Source organism: Erythrolamprus reginae, chromosome 1 (genome assembly GCF_031021105.1).
Source record: "Erythrolamprus reginae isolate rEryReg1 chromosome 1, rEryReg1.hap1, whole genome shotgun sequence".
NCBI classification, from domain to species: Eukaryota; Metazoa; Chordata; class Lepidosauria; order Squamata; family Dipsadidae; genus Erythrolamprus; species Erythrolamprus reginae.
The window spans coordinates 155,725,076-155,750,638 of NC_091950.1; the positions used below are offsets into that span (position 1 = coordinate 155,725,076).

Sequence of the window (25,563 nt, forward strand, 5' to 3'; positions counted from 1 at the left end):
CACTTTCTCCCAGTTTCCAGTCTAAAATGGAATAGCCAAGAAGGGGAAGTAGGGATGAAAGGTGGATAAATAGCTCAAGCACCAGTTCTTATCTGACCAGTTTAGACAAAAAGTTCAGCAGTATGCTGCTAGCTGGCTATTAGATGGAGAGAGCCAAAGGCTGTTGGTTTCTCATGTAAAGTATTAAAATAGCCCTACTTCTGTTCTCTCATGTTATTTTGAAGTTCATGTTTCTAAGTTCCTCTACTGATACTTGCTAATAGTTTTCTGCAGCAAAATACTGTATACAAAAAGGTGCCACTTAAATCCAAACAAAAATTAATCAGTGTTCTCACACCTAATTTTATTCACAATACTTAGATTTTTAGTACTATACTATAATGTTGTGTTTTCAACAAAAGAATTGCCTAAATATTTTTTTTCCAAACAGTTTTTCCCCAAGCGCCATCACTCTGCTAAAAAAAATAATTCTCTCACCACTGTCAAATTATTCACTAAGGCTATTATGATTAGTCTTATTATTCCTATCACCCATTTCTTCCCACTTATAACTGTATGGCTGTAACTTGTTGCTTGTATCCTTATGATTTATATTAATATTGATTGTTTCCTGATTGCTTATTTGTACTCTGACAATCATTAAGTGTTGTACCTTGACAACACTTGACAAATTATTCTATACAAATGTATCTTGTCTTTTTATGTACACTGAGATCATATGCCCATATATCCTTGTGTGTCCAATCATACTTGGCCAATAAATAATTCTATTCTATTCTACAATTTAACTCTTTGTCTTAGTAATTATGCTACTTTCGGTTTATTATAGCTGTTTACGAAGTAGTCGAAGAAAAGCTAGAAAGTGAGCCAGATTTTCAGTACATACCCGACAAGTCCCCACTTGATGGAATTCACCAGGATGACAATGCTCTGAGAGAATCAATGTTTCAACTAGCAGAAGGGCTTATCACTGGAACAGTCCTGGCTCAGTTTGATGTAAGTAAAGTATTTCAAGAGTTTTGTGGTTGTCTGTGCTCTTTCTAGTTGAGAATTTTTGATTTTTTTTAAAAAAAAGCCACAGGTTCAATCTAGGTTAAGGCAGTGTTTCCCAACCTTTTTTGAGCCGCGGCACATTATTCACATTTTCAAAATCCTGGGGAACATTGGGGGGGGGGGGGGAGTTTGGACAAAAAAAATATCTCTTTCTCCCTTTCGCTCTATTTCTCTCTCCCTCCCTCTTTCTCTCCCTCCCTCTTTCTCTCTCCATCCCTTTCTTTCTCCCTTCCTTCCTCTCTCTTTTGCTCTTTCTCTCTCCCTCCTTCCCCCTTTTGCTGTCTTTCTTTCTTTCCTTTCTTTCTCTCATTCTTTCTCTCTTGCTATCTCTTTCTTTCTCTCTTCCTTCCTCTCTCTTTTGCTCTTTCTCTCTCCCTCCTTCCCCCCTCTTGCTGTCTCTTTCTTTCTTTCTTTCTCTTTCTCTCTCATTCTGTCTCTCTTGCTATCTCTTTCTTTCTCTCTTCCTTCCTTCCTCTCTCTTTGGCTCTCTTTCTCTCTCCCTCCTTCCCCCCTCTTGCTGTCTCTTTCTTTCTTTCTCTTTCTCTCTCTCTCTCATTCTGTCTCTCTTGCTATCTCTTTCTCTCTCTTCCTTTCTTTCTCTCTCTTGTTCTCTCTCTTCCTTCTCTGCGGAGGCCGGCAAAGCTTTTCCGGGTAGGCTGGCTGGGGGATAGGGCGCGCGCAGCGCACGCACCCCCGACGTTCCAAAGAACCTTCTCCGACCTCCGCTGTGAGAAGGTTTTCTCCGAGCGCTCGCCGGAGGAGCTGGAGAAAGGGGCAGATCGAGCGGGCGGGCGGGCGTCAGCGGCGAGAAGCCAGGGGCGCGAGGGGAACGGAGGCACTGGGGGGTGGGGGCAGCCGCGGCGCCGGCCTCCGCACTTTCATCGCTCCCCACCCCAAACTCCAATGCCCAGCTCCTTGCGCGGCACTGGAAAAGGGTGCTGCATTGCCGGCTTCTACCTGGTGCTGCCAGGGAATCTCCAGCTGGGCAGGGCTCTCCTTAAGCTCTCCTTTTTCCCTAGGAGCTTGGCGGCACACCTGGCTGTGTCTCGCAGCACACTAGTGTGCCGCGGCACACCGGTTGGGAAACGCTGGGTTAAGGAATACTTTTCAAACAATTTGCATTGTTTCATTTAAATTATTTTCTTAGATTTTTTAAATTTTTATTTTTCGGATAGCTATCCAATTAATCTAAGTCTTCAGATTGAAATAAAACTTTTAATAAATATACATTTCTTGGAATGTTCCTAGCTAGTATTTTATACATTCCCAATTGAAAAAAATAAGAACGTTATTATTCAATGAGTACAGAATTACTACAAAACTATATAAATATCTGTATCCATTACAAAGCATATTGAAATGTAGATCTGCAAATGTAGATCAGTTATTACCTAGGTCTATTCTAAACTGTCTGCTTTAAAGCAGAGGTGGATAGTGTATTTTTTCACTTTCAGTTTTATTCATGTGTTTATTCTTTAATATCTGACATTGGGAAAAGGCCACATATGTTCAGATGAATGGGAGGGAACAGAGAAATGCTACAATAATGGCCTATCTAATGTGGGAGGACCTTACAGTGTTTTATGCCATTATCGCTATCCATCTGGACTATTGTAAGATATTGTACTTGGAGCTGTCTTTAAAAACTATCCAGAAGGTGCAAAATAGTCCATAACATAGCAGCCCATGAATTGACTAACACAAGACTGTGCTGTGGACCAATAAACTGCTGAATAAAACTTAAAATATTAGTTTTAATTTATAAAGCCTTTTAAGGCTTAGCATCAGGATATGTTTAGGACCCACATTTCCCAACCCCAAAAATATATGAACATTTCAGAAGAAGTAGCTGGTGGGTCCCCAGTCAGAAAGTGAAAGAGACATGAAAAGATTTTAAAACAAAGTATTGATTTAAAGCCAGAAATATTTCTATTAGGTATATTGCCTGAAAAATGTAATAAAGAAGAAACATACTTGATTGTGCATGTAGTAAGATTTGCCAGAATAGGGTATGCGCAAAATTGGAAATTGAACAGAATACCTTTCAAGAGAGAAGTGCTTAAGAAGACCATAGACTGTGTGGAAAGGAATAGAAACATAGAAACATAGAAGTCTGACGGCAGAAAAAGACCTCATGGTCCATCTAGTCTGCCCTTATACTATTTTCTGTATTTTATCTTAGGATGGATATATGTTTATCCCAGGCATGTTTAAATTCAGTTACTGTGGATTTATCTACCACATCTGCTGGAAGTTTGTTCCAAGGATCTACTACTCTTTCAGTAAAATAATATTTTCTCATGTTGCTTTTGATCTTTCCCCCAACTAACTTCAGATTGTGTCCCCTTGTTCTTGTGTTCACTTTCCTATTAAAAACACTTCCCTCCTGGACCTTATTTAACCCTTTAATATATTTAAATGTTTCGATCATGTCCCCCCTTTTCCTTTTGTCCTCCAGACTATACAGATTGAGTTCATTAAGTCTTTCCTGATACGTTTTATGCTTAAGACCTTCCACCATTCTTGTAGCCCGTCTTTGGACCCGTTCAATTTTGTCAATATCTTTTTGTAGGTGAGGTCTCCAGAACTGAACACAGTATTCCAAATGTGGTCTCACCAGCATTCTATATAGTGGGATCATAATCTCCCTCTTCCTGCTTGTTATACCTCTAGCTATGCAGCCAAGCATCCTACTTGCTTTCCCTACTGCCTGACTGCACTGTTCACCCATTTTGAGACTGTCAGAAATCACTACCCCTAAATCCTTTTCTTTTGAAGTATTTGCCAACACTGAACTGCCAATACAATACTCAGATTGAGGATTCCTTTTCCCCAAGTGCATTATTTTACATTTGGAAACATTAAACTGCAGTTTCCATTGCTTAGACCATTTATCTAGTAAAGCTAAATCATTTACCATATTACAGATGCCTCCAGGAATATCAACCCTATTGCACACTTTAGAGTCATCGGCAAATAGGCAAACCTTCCCTACCAAACCTTCCCCTATGTCACTCACAAATATATTAAAAAGAATAGGACCCAGAACAGATCCTTGTGGCACACCGCTTGTAACCTGACTCTGCTCAGAATACTCGCCATTAACAATAACTCTCTGATGTCTACGCTTCAGCCAGCTGCAAATCCATTGAACTATCCAGGGATTAAGTCCAATCTTCACTAATTTATCTATCAGCTCTTTATGTGGAACCGTATCAAAGGCTTTGCTGAAGTCCAGGTAGGCAATATCCACGGCACCACCTTCATCCAACACCTTTGTGACATAGTCAAAGAAATCAATGAGATTAGTCTGACATGATTTGCCTTCAGTAAAGCCATGCTGATTTGGGTCTAATAAGTTATTGTTTTTTAGGTGCTGATTTATCCTCTTTTTGAGTAGAGTCTCCATCATTTTAACTACAACTGATGTCAAGCTAACTGGCCTGTAGTTACCAGCTTCTTCTCTACTGCCCTTCTTGTGAATAGGCACAACACTGGCCATTCTCCAATCCTCAGGAACTTCTCCTGTTAACAAGGATTGATTAAACAAATCAGTCAGGGGGGTAGCAATGACAGATCTGAGTTCTTTAAGAATTCTGGGGTGGATGCCATCTGGACCCATTGCCTTATTTATCTTTAATCGTTCAAGTTCTTCTAAGACATCGGCTTCTAAGATCACTGGAGCTGAATCCGTACAGCTGGAAGCAATGCTATATCCCTCTATAGTATTATTTTGTAAGGTGTCTTTTGAGAAAACTGAACAGAAGTAGCTATTGAAATGGTCAGCGATCTCCTTATTCCCATTAATGCATGTATTATTACCGGTACTAAGCTTCGTGATGCCGCAGTTTTTCTTCTTCTTATCATTAATATATCTGAAGAAGGTTTTATCCCCCTTCTTTACAGATTTGGCAATTTCTTCCTCTTTTGAGGCTTTAGCAGCATATATTATCTGTTTCGCCTCCTTCTGTCTCATTTTATATACCTCCCTATCAGCTATACTTCCAGACTCTTTATACCTCCTATAGGCAGCCTTTTTTTCATTGACTATAGCCCTTACATCATTGCTAAACCATAGCGGTTTCTTCTTCCTTTTACCTTTAGTTATTTGTCTTACATACAGTCCAGTGGCTTTTAAGATGGCCTTTTTTAATACAGTCCACTGGATGCTCGTTCCTGCCATTTTATCCCTCGCCTTTAATTCATTATCTAAATATTCTCCCATTGCATTAAAATTTGTTTTTCTGAAATCCAATACTTTGGTTGCATTATAGGATTGCTCACAATGAGTTTTTACATCAAACCACAAACATAGATGGTCACTGCAACCTAAATTTTCTCCCACCTTGACATCTGAAACCCAATTCCCATTCGTAAAAACTAAATCTAGAATATTCTCCCCTCTAGTTGGTGTCTTAACCAGCTGTGCCAGAGCTGCTCCTGTAAAGGCCTCTACTATATTCTTACTTTTGCATGTAAGGGCACTGGGGATATTCCAGTCAACATCAGGCATGTTGAAATCACCCATAACCACAATATCTCCCTTTACTGCCATTTGGGTAATTTCATCCACCATCTTGTTGTCATATTCCTCGGATTGCCCTGGAGGCCTATAGATCACCCCAATTCTAATGACAGAACCTTCTTTATTTTGCATGCAAATCCAGAGAGTCTCTAGATCTTGACACGTATTTTGAATTAGTGTTGTTTTTAGACTTTCTTTAATATAAATGGCTACTCCACCTCCCCTTCTCTCTATTCTATCCTTCCTATACAGTGTATATCCTGGTATGGATATTTCCCATTCATTAGAATCCTTAAACCATGTCTCAGTTATGGCAACCAGGTCCAAATTATCTCTAGATATTATGGCCATTAATTCACAGAGCTTGTTGCTCAAGCTTCGAGCATTTGTGCACATTACCCGAAGAACATTATTTTCGTTATTAGACTGACTATGAAAATTAAAGATAAGGAGGATTCAGAATTTTATAATGTTTGGGTGAAATTTTACAATTGGTTTGAAGAAGAATATAGATAAAGACTCAATTATTAAATTTAAAATGAATGGGATGAAAGGAGTTGAGAAACAATTGGTGTAACACAGATGAAATTAGACAAAGGAGGAAGCATTAGATAAATAACATATACTTAAGGATAAAATATAATTAGAATGAATATAACATTAAGAAGTAAAAACTAAGATTATAAAAATTTAAAATTTAGAGTAGCTTTTCAGTCTGATATGTAATTGAATTAGAATTATCCACTCAAGGAAGGATTTTGAAGGTGTAAGAGGAAGTGGGACAGAAGGAGAGAAAAGAGAGAGATTAGAAGGGGAGGAAGAGAAGAAAGAGGTTGAGAGGAAAGAAGGGGGGAGGAGGAGGAAGGATAAGGAGAGGGGAGAGAAGGAGGAAGAAAGTAGGTACCATATATACTTGAGTATAGGTCGCCCCAATTATAAGCCGAGGCACCTACTTTGCCACAAAAACTGGGAAAATTTATTGACTCCAGTATAAATCGAGGGTGGAAAATGCAGTGGCTACTGGTAACTTGTAAAAATGGAAACCAATAAAATTAATTGAGGCATCAGTAGATTGGATGGATGGATGGTAGGCAGGCAGGCAGGCAGGCAGCCATGGATGGGTGGATGGGTAGGCAGGTAGATAGGTAGGAAGAATTAGCAGTGTGGGGGTTTCAGGGTCCCGAATAATTTTTTTTTTTAAATCTCCATTCGGCCAAACTGCATGGTAGGTGTTTGCTGCAAGATTCTCAGTCGTGGGACAGTTGAAGGGACTTCTTTTTATTTTCTTTTCCTTATGGGTTCGAAACTTTTCGCTGCTTTATTTTGAACCCACAAGAAAAGAAGCCTGGTTGCCCCACCCCCACTTGGCTCGACTTGCAGACATGCTGCAGATGTGGCTATATATGGAATGCAAGCCCATGAGGAGCCTACCTCCGCTTCGGAAGAGGCTGAGGCGCCGGCGGGTCAGCGCAGCAACGGCGTGTTGCTGGTCACGTCGATGAGCCTGGCGGAGGCAGAGCCCACATGGGAACTGCCGGCGGTTCCCATGGACCGTGCAGCACGCGAGGCCCAGGGCTGCTTTCATTCGGCGTTTGGGAATTAAGCCAGCTGGCCACGTCCCCAAGAGCCGAGGCTCACTTGTCTATCTGGGTTTATATGTCAACTGCCCCGTGGATACACACAACTAGGGCTGCCGATTAAGAGAAATCCGCCCTGTCGGGGAAAAGAGTGCGATCCTAAAAGTTTGCTTTTGTTTTGGGGGAAAAGGTATTTTCCTTCCATCTCACCCTTGGAGAATGTCGGTGCATTTCGGCATTTGCGACTCGGGAAAGCTAAAGAACAGAAAGATAGACAGACAGACAGATATAGCAAAAAATAAAATAAAATGAAATGAACCGGACAAACCCCTTTTTTCCCATCGCACCCAGCCAAAAAAGCAAACCGCCACAATCCCTGAGATAGAAAGAAGGGAATGGGGAGAGGAAAGTATGAGATAGACTGAATATTATGAATTAGAATTTGAATGTAAATTAGTTCATTATTTTAATGTACAGTATTTAAGAGATAATATATTATTTATTATGATTTATTATTTATTAATTTGACTGTGAGATTCAGGGTGGCTTACAACAATATAATACAATAATAGAAGAAGTCAATATTAATATTAATACTAAACACATTAAAATAACAAAAGCCTATTATTTCAGAAGGCCAATAGTGTGGGAATGTATGGATATCGGGAGGGGGGTTGGTTCCATAGAGCTGGGGCAGCCACAGAGAAGGCCCTCCCCTGTGGCCCCGCCAACCTGCATTGCTTAGTCGATGGGTAGTATTTTTTATTTTTGTATTTTTTAAAATCTAAGCATTGGTTTTTTTACTACATACAATTAAGGTATTTAACTTACAGTGCAATTTAAATGCAATAAAGAAAAATAGGTAAGTAGGTGGATGATAGATAGAAAGAGATAGATAGAGAGAGAGAGAGAGAGAGAGAGAGAAATACTACTTTATAATATATAGGCAAGCAGGAACATATTGTGAATTGTTATGTTACTTGCACATGCTGTCTCATTACTGATATTCTGTTTTTGTTATTTTATCATTTGTTGCTATTTAGCAACTTTATAGGAAGAAGCCTGGGATGACAATGTCTTGTGCCAAATTACCTCAAAATATTTCCAAAAATAGATATAGAGACATTTCGCCTTGTAAGTACTTTTTTATGTGTAAGTAAACATATTGCCTTTAGTTGTCATTTGGAAAATTAAATATTTACTTTTATTTCAGATGATGCTACACGGGTCATTTTAAACATTAATGATGATTACATCAATGCAAATTATATAAATGTGAGTTGACTTTTATATATTTTTTCTTTATTTTCTGTTTCCAAGGTAAAGGAGCTAAACATTTTAGATGTAAAAACTGTAGATACAGTTATTTTGTTTACTTCAATAAGTTACACAATGGTAAAGTTCCTGCATTCACTGTAAATGCAGAAACTCTTGTACATATTTTAATATATTTTATAGCCTTCTCTTGAAATGAAGTTTGATCTAATTAAGAGCATGTAAAGTTTTGACATTTCTAAATGGTTTTGTTTGCAAATGTCTTTTTTGCAGATGGAAATTCCTTCTTCTAGTATAATCAATAAATACATTGCCTGTCAAGGTCCTTTGCCCAACACTTGCTCAGATTTTTGGCAGATGACCTGGGAACAAAGCTCCTCGATGGTTGTTATGTTAACCACTCAAGTGGAAAGGGGCAGAGTAAGTCCTCAATTGTAACTTTTGCAACTAATAGATGCCAAGAGGTTGGCTTTTATTTGGAAATTTGTTCTTTTTAAACTGTGTCAGTGAACTGTTCATTAATATTGGTGTCGGTCATTTTCAATAATTTTCTCAAAATGAATGAGGTAAAATTGTGCAGCATAGATCACATTTTATAATAGTGCTATGAGGGTATGCCGTAGCTCTATATTAAAAGGGAAAAATGACATGTTACCTTGCCATGATCCCATGTTAAGATAAATTGCTGTAGTATACTGCTTAGAACTATGCCCTGACCATTCTTTAGAAACATTCACTACTAGAAAAAGAGAACTCATGCCGTACATTTCCAGGAAGATTATTAAAATAAATTATAAATTGAGTTAAGTACGTCTTAAAAATGGAAACTAATTCTTGGTTTAAGAATAAGTTTTAAAAATAACAAGTTATGACTTAGTTTGAAGCTTCTTCTCTGGGTGTGCAGGTCTAAAATATATGATAACAGTCAGTTCACAAACGTAATCTTAAGACATTGCATTAGCTACAGCTTTACTAGTTGATTAAATATTCTTTTTTTCCCACTGGAATAAAAAAAAATTAAGGATTTTTTTTAATTTGTGAGAACTCTTCTAATATAATATTACAGCTTTTATGTTCAAATAATATTTTCTCAAAGGGCATTTTTACAAATGACAAGATAATGCCTTTTTCCCCCTTTAACCTGCTCTAGAAAGTGTACTGAGTTAGTTATTGACAGCATTTAGAAAAACAATAAATATTATTGTATTTTTAAAAGGTTTTAGTGGGGGCTAAGACTAGTTGTCTGCTTTTTTTTAACCTTTTCAAGATTGTACCTTGGTACCTCTTCTTACAAACTTAATTCGTTCCGTGACCAGGTTCTTTGTAAGAAGAAGCAATTTTTCCCATAGGAATCAATGTAAAAGCAAATAATGCGTGTGATTGGAGAAACACCAGGGAGGGTGGGGGCCCTGTTTCCTCCCAGGAGATTCCTAGAGAGGCCCCATGGAGGCTTCTCCCCACCTTTTCCGGCCCTGTTTCCTCCCAGGAGATTCCTAGAGAGGCCCCACAGAGGCTTCTCCCTGCCTTTTCCGGTTACAGTTTCGGAGGCTCGAGTTTCTAAGTGAAAAATGGTACTTGAGAAGAGGCAAAAAAAATCTTGAACGTGCGGTTCTTATCTAGAAAAGTTCATAAGTAGAGGTGTTCTTAGGTAGAAGTACTACTGTACAGTCTGTATTTGGTAATACATTATGCTAAGCCTAAGCCTTCCATTTATTAGTAACTGCTTTGAGCAACATGTTGCAAAGTGAACAAATTAGTGATATCAAATTCAGTATTGTGATGATGCACCAATTTGGTGTAGTGAGATGAAGACACAAGGCTGGAAACCAGTAGATTATGAGTTCTAACCACACTTTAGGCATGAAAGCAGTCTGATTGACTTTGGACCAATCACACTGAGCCCATGAGTTGCTCAGGCTTGGGTAATAAGCCAGTGTTTTAATCAATGGATCAATATTGTTCACATACACACACACACGCACACACACACACACACACACACACACTAACTCTGCACTTGCAAGAAAATGCTAAGAAACAGGGGGGGGGGGGAGAGTATTATGAGGATGCTTAATAATAATGCCAGTTAGTTTCCAACTGATTGAAAAGCAAATGTTCCTATATTAAATGTGCTTATATAAAGTGTGAAAGAATTTTATCCGATTAAACCAAATGTATCGTGGCTATCACTAGGCTTGGCCATCTGAAGAATATAAAAATGCATTACTATATACCTTTTTTTTTTTACTTTATACCATTAGTTTCCAAAAGTGACCTGCATCATCAACATAAATTCCAGGCTCAGTTATTTTCTATGTTGAGGACTACTTGTGTATAGAAACCTTTTTAATAGCAGCAGCAGCAGCAGCAGCAGCAGCAGCAGTAGTAGTAGTAGTAGTAGTAGTAGTAATAATAATAGCAACAACAACAACAACATTGACAAAATCATTAGTCACTTGCAAAAAGCAGCTTTACTTGGAAATGCTTACATCCTGATAATTTTAACACCAACAAACAATATAATCTACCTTAGCCAGGCCTCTGGGAAGGATTCAAAAAGTGGATAAAAATACCAAAGCCTGTCTGAATATAGCTGGTTGTGTGATGAACCATAAAAGAAATAATAATAATCTGTTGACTTTAGGTAAAATGTCATCAATACTGGCCAGAGCCTGGTGGAAGCTCTTTATATGGGAATTTCCAAGTCACCTGTCATTCAGAAGAAGGAAATCCTGCCTATGTCTTCAGAGAGATGACATTATTTAACTTAGAGGTGAGACATTCAGTATAACTCTGTGATGGAGAACCTATGGCACGTATGCCGCACGTGGCATGCAGAGCCCTCTCTTCAGACATGCGAGCTGTTGACCAGTTCAGCTCCACTGTGCATGTGCCTCCCACCGGCCAGCTGATTTTCGGGTCAGATACTTACATGCTTTTTCCTCACCTTCTACAGCCTGTGCCTTCCCAGATCTCTGGAGATTCCACTCCAGCATTGATTGAGTACACAAGACTTCCCCCCACCCCCCAGCTTCGCTTAGGGAAGGGAGGTTCCCCCCCACCCAGCTCCATTTGGAGAAAGGTTTTCCCCCCTCCCAGCTCTGTTAGGGAAACGTGCCTTTTCCCCCTCCCAGCTCCACTTGGTGAAGTGAAGCTTTCCACCCCTCCCAGCCCTGTTTGGGAAAGAGAGGCTTTCCCCCTTCCCACCACTGTTTTGGGATATGAGGCCAAGACAGGGAGAGTCGCACATGCATTTGCAGGGGGCAGGATGTGCAAGAGGGGCATTGCATTATAGATGTGGGCACTCATACACATGCATACACACACACTTTTTGGCACCCAAGGGAAAAAAGGTTCGCCATCACTGGTCTAATTGATCCAATTTTGTGAAATCCATTAATTGAATGCAACTGAGGAAGAGAATATATATAGCTCCTGGTTGAACTGTGGGGTCCTTGGTATTCTCTGAATTTGGTTGTTTTCTTACAGACTTTTCATTACCGAATTATGTAACATCATCACTTCTAGAAAGGATTGGAGTTGGTTCTCATTTATATACTAGTTATTTGCACTGTCAGTGTTGGTGGGATGGTCTGGCTAATTCCTTATTAGCCTGTTATTTACTGTCAGTTTGTTTATCTGAGTTGGTGATTCTGTGACTGGGGTATTCTTTACTTCTTGATTATTATTTTAGTGTTTCTCTTAGACGTCAACTCACCATATAACTTTGTTTCTTCCATAACATTTTGACTTTTTCTTCCTTGTCACAATGGAGAGAGTTCTAAAGCATTAGCATATTATGGCTAATATTTTATTTCAAACAAAGGAATAAATAATACATTATCAGAGATTAGTTTTTAATTATTTTGTTATTTATTGCAAAAATATTTTTTAAAGAATAAGAAATGCTGACGTTTAAACAAATCTATCAATAGTATCAGTAACAAGAAAAGCACATTAATATTAGCAATAAAGAGATAGATTTAGACATAAGCTAAAAAACTATAACCAGGACCTCATAGGGAGAGGGGGTCTTTGACTTATGACTGTTCATTTAATGACAGTTCAGACTTCAGAGCCATGATAGCCCTAAAAAAAAGAAATTCAAATACTTGGCAACCAGCTCCCATTTACAATGGTTTGTCACAGCTTGCGTTCATGAAGTCATGATATGCAACCTTCCCATCTGGCTCTAGACAAACAAAAGTAAATTGGTGAAGCGAGATTTTCTTAACAACCAGCGTGAATTGCTTAATTATTACAATGATTCACTTAACAACCACAATATAAATGGATACAAAGTCAATTTTTGTTAAGTGATGACTCAGTTAACTGTGTCACTTAGCAACTGAAATTCCAATCCCACTTGTGTTTATAAGTATAGACTATGTGTGGTCTGAAGGGCCTTTCAAAATTAGATATATGTTTTTCATTTATTAGTTTCTTCAGTTTTCATATACAGTAATACCTCATGATACGAACTTAATTGGTGCAAGGAAGAGGTTCGTAAGATGAAAGGTTCGTAAGACGAAACATTGTTTCCCATAGGAAACAATGTAAAGTCAATTAATCCGTGCAACCAAAAAAACCCCCGCAAAAAAAACGGCTTTCGGCAACTGCTGGGAAGCCGCGCGGCTGTTTTAAAAGGTGACAGCCGGCCTGGGGGGCTTGCCAGCACCCCCCCGAACCCGGGTTCGGGGGGTGCTGGGAAGCCCCCCAGGCCGGCTGCGACCTTTTAAAAGAGCCGCGCCGCTTCCCATCTGTCTCCTGAAGCCGAACGGCAAAGCCGAACTTCCGCGTTCGGCTTCAGGAGACAGCTGCGAAGCGGCGCGGGTGTTTTAAAAGGTCGCAGCCGGCCTGGGGGGCTTCCCAGCACCCCCCCGAACCCGGAAGTTCGGCAAACGTTCGGGGTTCGGGGAGGTGCTGGGAAGCCCCCCAGGCCGGCTGCGACCTTTTAAAAGAGCCGCGCCGCTTCCCATCTGTCTCCTGAAGCCGAACGGCAAAGCCGAACTTCCGCGTTCGGCTTCAGGAGACAGCTGCGAAGTGGCGTGGGTGTTTTAAAAGGTCGCAGCCGGCCTGGGGGGCTTGCCAGCACCCTCCGAACCCGGACGTTCAGCAAAAGTTCGGGGTTCAGGGGGGTGCTGGCAAGCCCCCCAGGCCGGCTGCGACCTTTTAAAACACCCGCGCCGCTTCGCAGCTGTCTCCTGAAGCCGAACGCTAAAGCCGAACTTCCGCGTTCGGCTTCGGGAGACAGCTGCGAAGCGGTGCGGGTGTTTTAAAAGGTCGCAGCCGGCCTGGGGGGCTTCCCAGCACCCCCCCGAACCCCGAACCCGGAAGTTCGGCAAACGTTCGGGGTTCGGGGGGGTGCTGGCAAGCCCCCCAGGCCGGCTGCGACCTTTTAAAACACCCGCGCCGCTTCGCAGCTGTCTCCTGAAGCCGAACGCTAAAGCCGAACTTCCGCGTTCGGCTTCGGGAGACAGCCGCGAAGCGGCGCGGGTGTTTTAAAAGGTCGCAGCCGGCCTGATGGGCTTCCCAGCACCCCCCCAAACCCCGAACCCGGAAGTTCGGCAAAAGTTCGGGGTTCGGGGGGGGGTGCTGGCAATCCCCCCAGGCCGGTTGCAACCTTTTAAAACACCCGCGCCGCTTCCCAGCTGTCTCCTGAAGCCGAACGCTAAAGCCGAACTTCCGCGTTCGGCTTCGGGAGACAGCTGCGAAGCAGCGCAGGTGTTTTAAAAGGTCGCAGCCGGCCTGGGGGGCTTGCCAGCACCCCCCCGAACCCGGAAGTTCGGCAAAAGTTCTGGGTTCGGGGGGGTGCTGGCAAGCCCCCAGGCCGGCTGCGACCTTTTAAAACACCCGCGCCGCTTCCCAGCTGTCTCCTGAAGCCGAACGCTAAAGCTGAACTTCCGCGTTCGGCTTCGGGAGACAGCTGCGAAGCGGCGCGGGTGTTTTAAAAGGTCGCTGCCGGCCTGGGGGGCTTGCCAGCACCCCCCCGAACCCCAAACCCGGAAGTTCGGCAAAAGTTCGGGGTTCGGAGGGGTGCTGGCAAGCCCCCCAGGCTGGCTGCGACCTTTTAAAACACCCGCGCCGCTTCGCAGCTGTCTCCTGAAGCCGAACGCTAAAGCCGAACTTCCGCATTCGGCTTCGGGAGACAGCTGCGAAGCGGCGCGGGTGTTTTAAAAGGTCACAGCCGGCCTGGGGGGCTTCCCAACAACCTCCCGAACCGAACCCGGGGTTCAGCAAAATTTTGCCTCTTCTTACAAACTTTGTTCGAGTTACGAACCGGCGTTCGGGAGGCTTCTGGGAAACCCCGCCGCCCGGCTGTTACCTTTTAAAACAGCCGCGCGGCTTCCCAGCAGTCTCCGAACGCCGGTTCGTAACTCGAAAAAAGTTCGTAAGAAGAGGCAAAATTTTGCTGAACCCCGGGTTCGTATCACGAGTTGTTCGTAAGACGAGGGGTTCGTATCTTGAGGTTCTACTGTATAAAAGTTTTAAGATGTAACATACTTCATATGGTCTTGTGGCTACTGTAATAATTGACTGATATACAGTAATTTGCATTGTATTGGCATCCTTCGGTCTCAAAAGACCATGATATCATTCTTTGGACTCCCCAGAGCACGAAGCCTGGGTAGGTAAGTATGGAGGATAGACTGTTACCCAAGTAGCAGATTCTCCCCTCTCCTTGTCTCTGAAATAATCCAATGGAATGGCAAAGGCCAATACGATTGGTTCCAGCTATGTCACAAGAGTTATCAGAACATGGCTGTACACAGTCACAAACTGCTTCCAGGGCTCCGGTTCCAAATTATACCTCAAGGTTTACTCCTGAAACCTTTACCAATGATGGATGTAGCCACAAGGCAGTGGAGGTTTGCAGTCAAGAGTTTCCTTTCTCTTAGTGACCAGGGCGTCTTTCATGTCTTGCCGTGCTCTTAGCGTACCACATTGTTTATAGAGACTACCTTCATGACCGTTGACCTATTCTACTAGGTTTCATCCCCTCAGTCCGCCAGAATCTGTCTTCATATGCTCAGGATAGACAAATCCCTATCTCACCGAAGGTCAATGACCCATTCAATGTTTTTGGAAATGCTCTGCTTCAAAGCATTACAAAATCACTGAATTTGTTTCATAAACAGTGAGGAAAACTATTATCCATAAGGGCCTGTTCTGTTCATCCACTTCCCATCTGAAACAGATGGAAAAGGCCTTCAACCAGGGGTGAAGTCCAGCAAGTTCTAACAGATTTTGGAGAACCGGTAGCAGAAATTTTAAGTATTTCGGAGACCCGGCAAATACCACCTCTGGCTGGCCCCAGAGTGGGGTGGGAATGGAGATTTTCAAGTATCGTTCCTCTGCCATGCCCAGCAAGCCACACCACACCTATCAAGCCACTCCCACAGAACTGGTAGTAAAAAAAAATTGGATTTCACCACTGCTTTCAACCTGTGGACAGAGAAACATGCCGCCCAGCAAAGTAATCTGAAAAGAGGCGTGCCTTTCTGTTTGAGCACAGAGACATTTTGCCTTCAGATCCTTCAACGTGCCCTTGGTAGTTCTGGTTGCCCATCCAAACCTGAAAATGGCTTACTTCCAATCCAGCACTGCCTCCTTGATCCAACCAACAGACCTTTTGATGAAGGTCTTTCCCAAGGCATATAGTTGGTTTTGCAATTCTATAGTTTACAATTGTTATAATCTCTGCCTTATCTGCTCCATGATTTTGCTTTTCATTTCATGTCATGTCATTATGTGTCACATGATGTTAATAACTTAAAACACTGGTGCAGAATTTACTTCAAAAGTTAAGTATGTTTTAGGACAATGTGGAACGCTTATTTTAAAGAAAATATTGTGTCTCAATAGAAAAATGAAGATCGTCCGCTCACTCAGATCCAATACGTAGCATGGCCTGATCATGGAGTTCCTGATGATTCTAGTGATTTCTTAGATTTTGTATGTCTTGTCCGGAAAAGAAGGGCTGGGAAAGAAGAACCCATTGTTGTTCATTGCAGGTATTCTGTCATAATAATAATGATGATGATGATGATGATAATGATAATGATAATAATATAGATTTGTATGCCGCCCCTCTCCGAGAACTCAAGGCAGCTATTATGGAAATTCCTGAGGCCTCTTTTCTAATGCTTTTAACTGATAAGATTATTTCACTGTGTAATGTTTTGATTAATGATGTAGGACACAAAAAAGTTAGGATGACATTGAGATAAACAATTAAATAGCTAATAGTCAATAATATGTTTCTTGGTTACTTTTGAATATCCTGTGTTGCAATGGATACAGATAACCTTCAGCCTTTGGTCACAATTGGGACCAGAATTTCTGTCATTAAGCAATGGGGTCATAAGGTGAGATATCATGTGATCCTATTATTTACGGATGGCCATTTGCTACTCCCTGTTACCACTGTTAAACAAGAAGCCTGGTTCATTAAACAAGTAGCCATCCCAAGTCATACTAGTCATGATCCCTCCCATCCCTGAACTTCAGTAATTTCCCCCATCTGCCTATTTCTGGTCTTTGCCCTTTTAGTTACCCTGTAGCCTGCCTGCCTGCCTGCCTTATAGGATGGCAAGCAGCACCAGAGTGAGGATGTGCCAAAATGCCATCTCAGCTACCACCTGCAGAATAAAACTTTCCAGGAATTAAAGGGAAAGGTTTCAACCAAGGTGAGCCGAAGTAAAGTGCACCACTCTGCTCAGCCCTGTTTCTCCTTGGATCTCTTTCTAGCCTTTGTTGATTTTTTCTCAGAATAAAAAAAGCAGCAACCTCCCCCCTCCCTCAATACTATTGTTAGCCTAGGTCTTTGGGCAATTGCTCCTTTCTTTAAAAAATAACATCCACAAAATGAAGCAAACTGTACAGGAGTCCAAGCTCTATGTCCCTTCTTCCCTCCCCCTTCCATACCTCCAACTGGGAAAAAAAGAATTTGAAGAGGGTTTAGTTTCCTTGGAGCAAAGCAAAACAAAAACAGAAAACCACACCCTCAGAATGGATTTTTTTGCACAGCAGGGTGATGCAAATAAGAATGGCAACCAATGGGAAAGCCTGGAAGAGGTTTCATCTAACAGGTGTTTCTGCACAAGGAACCATGTGCAGGAATGTTACTATGGTTGATTATGTTAGCTACTGTAAAATTATGTCATTATTAAAATAGATAATGGAACTCTCAACATGACTGTACTTTTAAAAAGTGTTTAGTTTTCAGAGTTGCAAGGTAAATTTTCCAAAGTAATCTACTTAAAGGTGTACCAAATTATTTTCAGTGGTGATTTATTTCCCAAGGTGCTTTTTCAAGTGACAACTGGACTTTCTTGTTTTTCTTTGAAAAAACACTTTTGGGACAACTATGACCTGGATGACTGAGAATCTCCATAGGCAGTGGTGATTTTTGTAAATTATAGAAATATTTTAAAGATTTTAAAAATATTAAATTTTAAAATAACAACCTTTCTCTCCTTTGCAGTGCAGGGATTGGACGAACTGGAGTTCTTATTACTATGGAAACAGCAATGTGTCTTATTGAATGTAATCAACCTGTTTATCCCTTGGATATTGTAAGAACAATGAGAGATCAAAGGGCAATGATGATCCAAACACCTGTAAGTTGCTAAACAGAATAAACTATTATTGATAACATACAAGGAACCATAATTTCCTGTTTGAAGGGAATGATATAGTGCAGTATACAGGTAGTTCTCAACTTTTGACTATAACAGTGACTAGAAAATTGGATTTTGAGGTTTGCAGTAGTTAAATGAAGCATCACGTGATTGCACCTGATTTTGCAATGTTTTTCTTAAGTAAATCACAGTGGTTGTTAAAATAGTTGGAAAAAGTTCACAAAATACAAAGATTTGTAAAAAGTTGATGGTGAAAGAAAGTAAAGATACTACCATTAGTAGTAGGTGCTTTGGACACAACTCCAAAACAACCTGAACACCATTGGCATTGAAAATTGCAGAAGGCAGCTTTACCTGGTACAACCTACATGCTGTGACAATACCCTTAACACTATCAGACAATGTCTGCCTACACCAGGTCCTTGAGAAGGTCTTGATAAGTAGATAAAAGTGTCAAACAGCTGGCTGATTGTGCAACTCTACATAAGACCAAAGTCTTACTGGTATAAGCAGTGAAGGGCTACCCATTTTTTTACTACCACACTGTGGGCATGGTTTATGCAGGACGCCCTGCATTTTCTTTCAATATCTTTCAGTGCAGATTGGGTGCTCTGAGATGGAGCTCCATTTTCGCTACCCCACTGCGTCCGTCCCCCCTCCCCCCGTCCGGGCAGCAGCCCACCCCTGGGTATAAGTTATGTATAGTTGTTTTATACTACATTCCAGGATAGTTGAGTTTTAACTCTTCAAGAAAAGACCATCTGAAATAATAAATCATGTTAAAATCAGTTGCACAATCAGATTTGCATTTAAATAGTCGAAAAGTTTTTCCTAATTAAGCAATCCCATATGGTAAAAAGATACTGTCTTAAGACAGCAGATGCAAGTGGGGGAAATGTCTCTTTACCCAAGATGATCTATTTGAATTTTTTCCAGTTCTCCCTCTTGCTTCAGCTTCTTTGCTTCATACCACATTCTTCTAACAGTTGAGTAGTTTTTAAAAGAGACATATGAAGGCAGAAAAGCCCAGGTGCAAACATGGGGTATTGCTTTTGTTTGTATGGATTCCCACCATGGATCTGCAACTCTGTTTTGCATATTAGCATATTAAGCAAGACTTCACATTTGAAGACATGTCAGTTTCTTATATTCCGGTGAATTTAATCTTTAAAAAACTATGTATCTCACATTGTAGATTACTATAATCTCCTAAAAGCAAAAATGTTTGCTAACTGACAACATAGTTTTCTGCACACAATTGAAAAATATATATTATTTATTTATTTATTTATTTATTTATTTATTCGATTTGTATGCCGCCCCTCTCCGAAGACTCGGGGCGGCTCACAACATGTAACAACAAATCAAAAATAACCAACAGTTTTTAAAATGTTTAAAGATTTAAAAAACCCCATATACTAACAGACATACACACACGCATACCATATATAAATTAAACATGCCCAGGGGGAGATGTTTCAATTCCCCCATGCCTGACGACAAAGGTGGGTTTTAAGGAGTTTACGGAAGGCAGGAAGAGTAGGGGCAATCCTAATCTCCGGGGGGAGTTGGTTCCATAGGGCCGGTGCCGCCACAGAGAAGGCTCTTCCCCTGGGGCCCGCCAACCGACATTGTTTAGTTGACGGGACCCGGAGAAGGCCCACTCTGTGGGACCTAATCGGTCGCTGGGATTCGTGCGGCAGTAGGCGGTCTCGGAGATATTCTGGTCCAGTGCCATGAAGGGCTTTAAAGGTCATAACCAACACTTTGAATTGTGACCGGAAATTGATCGGCAGCCAATGCAGACTGCGGAGTGATGGAGAAACATGGGCATACCTAGGTAAGCCCATGACTGCTCTCGCAGCTGCATTCTGCACGATCTGAAGTTTCCAAACACTTTTCAAAGGTAGCCCCATGTAGAGAGCATTACAGTAGTCGAACCTCGAGGTGATGAGGGCATGAGTGACTGCTTGTATTACTCACTTTTCTTGTGGTGTGTGTTCCTTTATGTTCATAGTATTTGGCACAGCATACCATGTCATCATAGAAGTATAGGCTTTAATTCAAAGAATTTACTAGATAATGTTGATTAACTATTAGTTTTAGGAGGAAAAGACTCCTCCTAAATACAAAATCAGTAATTATATCATTTATATCTTGTGTTCTCTTTCTCAAAACAGTTATCAGTCATGTATTACAGAATGGTACACTTGATTTTATCAGTGTCTTCATTAAAAATTTTCTGTTTGCATAGCCTTGGATTTGCCAAGAATGTTATTTGGGCACTTCAGATATTTTTCTTCTTTTCCATAACATAATTTTGTACATTCAGTAGAAGAAATCTATGGGTGAAAATATTCTTGCTAACATACTTTTCTGGATCAAGGTGTATACTTGTTTCAAATAAAGCCAGAACTGTGCATTAAAACTTGAATTTAAATATACAGTGGTACCTCTACTTAAGAACGCCTCTACTTAAGAACTTTTCTAGATAAGAACCAGATGTTCAAGATTTTTTTGCCTCTACTTAAGAACCATTTTCTACTTAAGAACCCGAGCCAAGAAAAATTTCCCAGGAAATTTGAGAGCCGCATGAAGGTCCGGCCAGTTTCCTGCTATTCCCCCTGGGTTTCTCTCTCTGGCGCAGTGTATAGGAGGCAGCCTCGTGCTGGGTGTATGGGAGGCGTGTGCTCCTTGCCGTCTCAGAGTCCCTCTTTTTTTTTTTTTTTTTAAAAGCCTTAAAGTTTTGGATTTTTTTGATTCCCCTTACCTCACCTTCTTCCTTCGGCAGCGACTGTCCTCCTTCTCTTCTTCTTCCTCCTCCTCCCACCCAAATCCCAAGCTTTTATTTCTTTCCAAATGGGCTTGCACGCATGATTTGTTTTTACATTGATTCCTATGGGAAAAATTGCTTCTACTTAAGAACGTTTCTACTTAAGAACCTGGTCATGGAACGAATTAAGTTCTTAAGTAGAGGTACTACTGTATATTAATAAGTTAGTACACTATTGTTTCAGTTATTTGGTATTAGTAAAATTAGAATAGGAATTAAGTATATTTTTCCTTTGCATATGTGCACATTTCCATATGATATCCACAAGATGGCATTATCTTATTTTTCATTGTTCTTTTTTTAAAACCAGTTTTGTGTTTGAATCTAATTTCTAGATTTACCCTGTGCCATTAAAAATAGTACCCTGTCACAATCAGATATTTTTCTTGATTTGCTTGTTTGTTTAATTAGTTTATTTTATTGAGTTATTTGCTGTCCATCTGATAATGAAATGACTTTAGACATACCAGTAGGATATCAACAATTAATATATGCAAATTAAAATCTGAAAAGTTAATACTGTACTTGGAATAAAGTGCTATTCATTAAAGTAATGACTTTCAGAATGGATGGCAAAAAGAAACAAGAAGTGGGTTTTTAACACTAATGTTAAATAAAAACTAGTATAGTTCATCAAGCAATATCTATGATGAGCTAATCCTTTATGCTGGCATAATTAACATCAATTTTTGTGCACAAATGAATATTCTAGGAAATATCAGAAAATACAGTACAAACTCTCTGAATGTTGTTTGTAATTAGCCTATTTTTTAATTTGGAAAGCAGTTCATAGAGCAAATATTAGAATAAGTAGAGGTTTCATATATTAAAGAAACTAGAGTTCTTAATTCTGTTTATCAGTAAGAGTAATTATTAGGGTATAAGCATAAAGTATACAAAGAGTTTGGTTCAGTTGGAAGAGTTCAGATTTGTTACTTAAAAGTTAGCTGTATGGGATTTAGATTCTGAATACTATATTTCTCATTTCTGTTAAGAGCTTTAGATATTTAACTATTGTGAAAGTTTGGGGTGTTATTTTGAAAGTTTATTGTTAATCTTTGAAATGTTTCATTCTGCCATACAAATAATTGCACTTTTTTTTTCCAGAGTCAATACAGATTCGTTTGTGAGGCTATTTTGAAAGTGTACAAAGAAGAACTTGTTAGACCTTTAAAGACATCACTGAATAAATAGAAAGCAAAAGATAACTTTCAAAGAAGATTCTATATAAGACACAAACTGTATTTGTGCTATAATGTTTCTTGAAAGAAATGATGTCTGAAAATAATGAAGAACTGAAAAGGACTTCAGCACTATTGCACTTTAAGTTAAAACTGAAAATCAGTCTCTAAAACACTATGATTTCTCTGCGTTGAAAGACTCAATTCATGCTTTGCTTCAAACAAGCCACAGAATTAATGAGCTCCGTGAGTTCTGGATAATTTTCCAGACTTGGTTGCAGTGCCATATAGCCCTTTTGTTCGAAATGCTACAAAAAGAAAAAGGAAAAAAAAAAAAGCTTGGAAAACTTTCATTTTTATTTGACACCTGTTTCTAAAGCAACAACAATACATGCAAAGCTATTTCTTCCAATGCTAAAGTTGTCATGTTATTTGCTACCTTTTATTTTGGTGAAATATTAGCAATATTCCTTTTATTAGATACACTGCCTACTGAAACAGCACATTTCTCCCTGTGCCCTTCTAGAATCTAACCTGATTACTGACAGAAGGCTGCAGTATGATCTAACCCAATAAACAGCTGCATAATGGCCCACTGAACCAGCATTTTGTTTAGTTGGTATATGAACATTATTTGTACTACTGGTTCTATTCCTGTTAATCAGCAGATTATAGTACCAGTATGTTCTGAAACATTGATGGAGTTACCTATGGGAATGAATGTGTGTATTTTGTCTTAACCCCTTAAGTGCCTTGAGACTTACAGTGTATGTCTTACTGGCAAGGGACTTGTGGCCCTCAAGGGGAAACTATCATCATAATTAAATTAATTTTGAAATACGATCCTTGGTGCTTAGAATATGGTACAGTAAGGGGTCACAAAAATACTGTTCCTAAATACTGTTCTTTTTCTCTCTATAAGTACCCATGGGTACATTTTACTGTGGGTAGCAAAAGCACTCTAGCCTATTAAGTATATAACCTTCATTTATTGCTATGAATTGATATGGAAATTCTGACACATTCCTTTCAACTGGTAAACTGCTAGTAGTTTATAATTGAAAGCCAATATATTAATTTAGAATTTGTTCTTCTGTTTTTCCCTCGCATTGAAAAGTAGTAACTTGACTAGGATATAACATTTTAATTGTATTGATCTTCTGCTTGAAATGTGAAGATCCAAGGTGAGATTTCCCTATCATAGTAGTTTTTCTCCAAATTCATGTTTGTTGTTTATCAACTCATGTTTATGTTGGATTTTTTTAAAAAAGGTGTCATTAAAGTTTTATCATTGTCCCCTAGAGCTTTCTGATAAGCTCTTGGGGTCTTTCTATGATACTTCATTCAGAAATTGGTATATACCATTGGAATTAGCGGAATCTGAAAATATTGCACATAGGTTTGTTTTTTGTATCATTCAGAAATGTTCCTAAAGCAATGAATAATCTTTCCCTAGTTAAGTTGAGTTGACAGTTTAATTCTTTATGAACTTAAATCTATCTGTAGTTAAATATTTTGATTTGCTGCCAGGTTTTTAAAAAAGCGAGATATGCAGAATATGGAATGAGACTATGAAGTTTTTAAAATGTGTGTGTGTGTGTGTGCGCGCGCGCGCATGTATAGAAAGAGTGAATGAGCATGTGTATGTATAGATATGCAAACACACACACACACACACACACATTGTGGTGGGAGTAACTTACAGATATGTCAATAGATGAGGAGGCACTTTCTCCAAATCCCCTTTTCCTGCTGTCAGTTGTACTTTCTTAGAACTTATAGAGGGCTGATAATAGAGGTATCTCTTTCTTATAACTACTTCCACAGAGAGATCCCTCACCTTAGATTTTAAGAGTCTTCCATGGACAGGAGAAACTTCTGTATGCGACATGATGCCTCGATCCAACCATGATGCTTTGAGGAAATTCCCAGTCAATTTAAATGCTATTATATAACCCTATGCCATGATGTAAAATGAAGGAGTTAACAAAATCTTTTAGATATGTTTTAAACAGGCTTGTAAGCTAAGCAGTATTGTTTCTTCACAAACTAAATCTATCATATTTTTTTAATAGTTCTTTATTGCCTCCACATACACACCAATACTACCATCAAGGAATTGATCAGCTGTTCTTTTTTTTACCCATCTTATGGTTCAAGTGAGATTGAATCTGAGTTTCAAAAACTTCCACATTCTTAAAAAAAGCTTTTTCCAATCTAAAGAAATATAGTTCTGTTTTCACAAACTGAAGCAAATGCGAAATGCACTATTTCTGACAGCAGTGAAAGTGAAGGGAGTGATGGAATCAAGGTTATTTCTAGATGAAATAACTGAAAAATCCACAGGCTTTTGATGAGCTGTTACTATTCTGTAGAAATAAGAGATTGGAGAGGGGAGTTTGATATGATAAAGTGCAATGTGAGAACAGGCATTGAGGTCTGCAATATCTAAACTTGCCTTACACCTTTGTGTAAGCTATGTAAACCTTTTAATGGAATGTCTGCAGTGGTCGTTCTTACTACTGCTAGTTTTTGGTAAATGCAAATAATAAATGTACATCTACTCGTGTTTGCTTAAAAAGAAGCTTCATAACTGGAAAGTGGGTGTTGACTTAGGTACTATTTTTAATTGTTATACCATTGTTCTGGTAATGTCTCTAATATTGTTGAAGGGGAAAATCTAGGATGACTCAGCAATGTGTATTGTTAATATTGTACATACACTCATATTTGTATGTGAGGTTGCCAAAGTAATTTAAAACTACAAGAAACATTGCTACAAGAAGATAAGGCATTGTTGTAGCAAAGTTTTGGTATTTGGTATATGTATGCAACATAGAGACCGAAATTTTAACTACCTTCATGTCTTCCCTTCAAACTGATTTAGGAGTTACTAATCCATGCCAACAAATACATTTTGAAATTATATTTCCTTGGTAGAGTTACAAACTAAAAGAATTTAAATGCCTAAATTAGATAAATGGAATTATGAAAGTATCCTTATGTCTTTGCAAATGAATATTCAAATTACATCTGTCCACTATGATATTAATATTTTACTAATATTTTATATGACCTAAAAGTTAATACTGCTAATTGCTTTGCATTGGGTTATGAGGATCTGCATCAAGCTGAAATGAAAAAAATATTTTTGTATGTGTTTCATTCTGTGTAGAACATGAAAATGTGTTTCAGGCATAATGTCATATAAAATGATAAGTGTTATGGATGTCAGATTTTATGAGAAATATTTTCTTACTATTTGCTAAAAACTGGGGAGAGAAATTGTAACATTTCCTGTTTTCTAATTCAAATTGCTTTCATTGTAAATAAGAGCAATAGGGTAATAGTTTTGTGCCAATGTATTTTTTTTTAATGTGGAAAATTATAACTATTTAAGGTACTTTCGAAGATTTGTTTCATGCAGAAATCTAGGACTCTAAAACTTGTTAAAATGGTTTTTGTTTTGTTTTGC

At 39.5% G+C, this 25,563-nt stretch overlaps 1 protein-coding gene across 3 annotated transcripts in view; it reads left to right on the forward strand.

The window, feature by feature from the left end:
- PTPN4 (protein tyrosine phosphatase non-receptor type 4) overlaps positions 1 to 25,496 on the forward strand; it is a 136,952-nt gene extending 111,456 nt beyond the window's left edge. For all 3 annotated transcript variants that reach the window (XM_070730088.1, XM_070730070.1, XM_070730077.1), the window contains exons 20-27: positions 830 to 996; positions 8,199 to 8,289; positions 8,369 to 8,430; positions 8,704 to 8,850; positions 11,075 to 11,203; positions 16,297 to 16,445; positions 17,918 to 18,053; positions 22,015 to 25,496. In XM_070730088.1, coding sequence (XP_070586189.1) covers positions 830 to 996; positions 8,199 to 8,289; positions 8,369 to 8,430; positions 8,704 to 8,850; positions 11,075 to 11,203; positions 16,297 to 16,445; positions 17,918 to 18,053; positions 22,015 to 22,101 — 968 coding nt within the window. In that variant the 3' untranslated portion in view covers positions 22,102 to 25,496. The remainder of the gene's footprint in view (positions 1 to 829; positions 997 to 8,198; positions 8,290 to 8,368; positions 8,431 to 8,703; positions 8,851 to 11,074; positions 11,204 to 16,296; positions 16,446 to 17,917; positions 18,054 to 22,014) is intronic.
- The last annotated feature ends 67 nt before the right edge of the window (positions 25,497 to 25,563 follow it).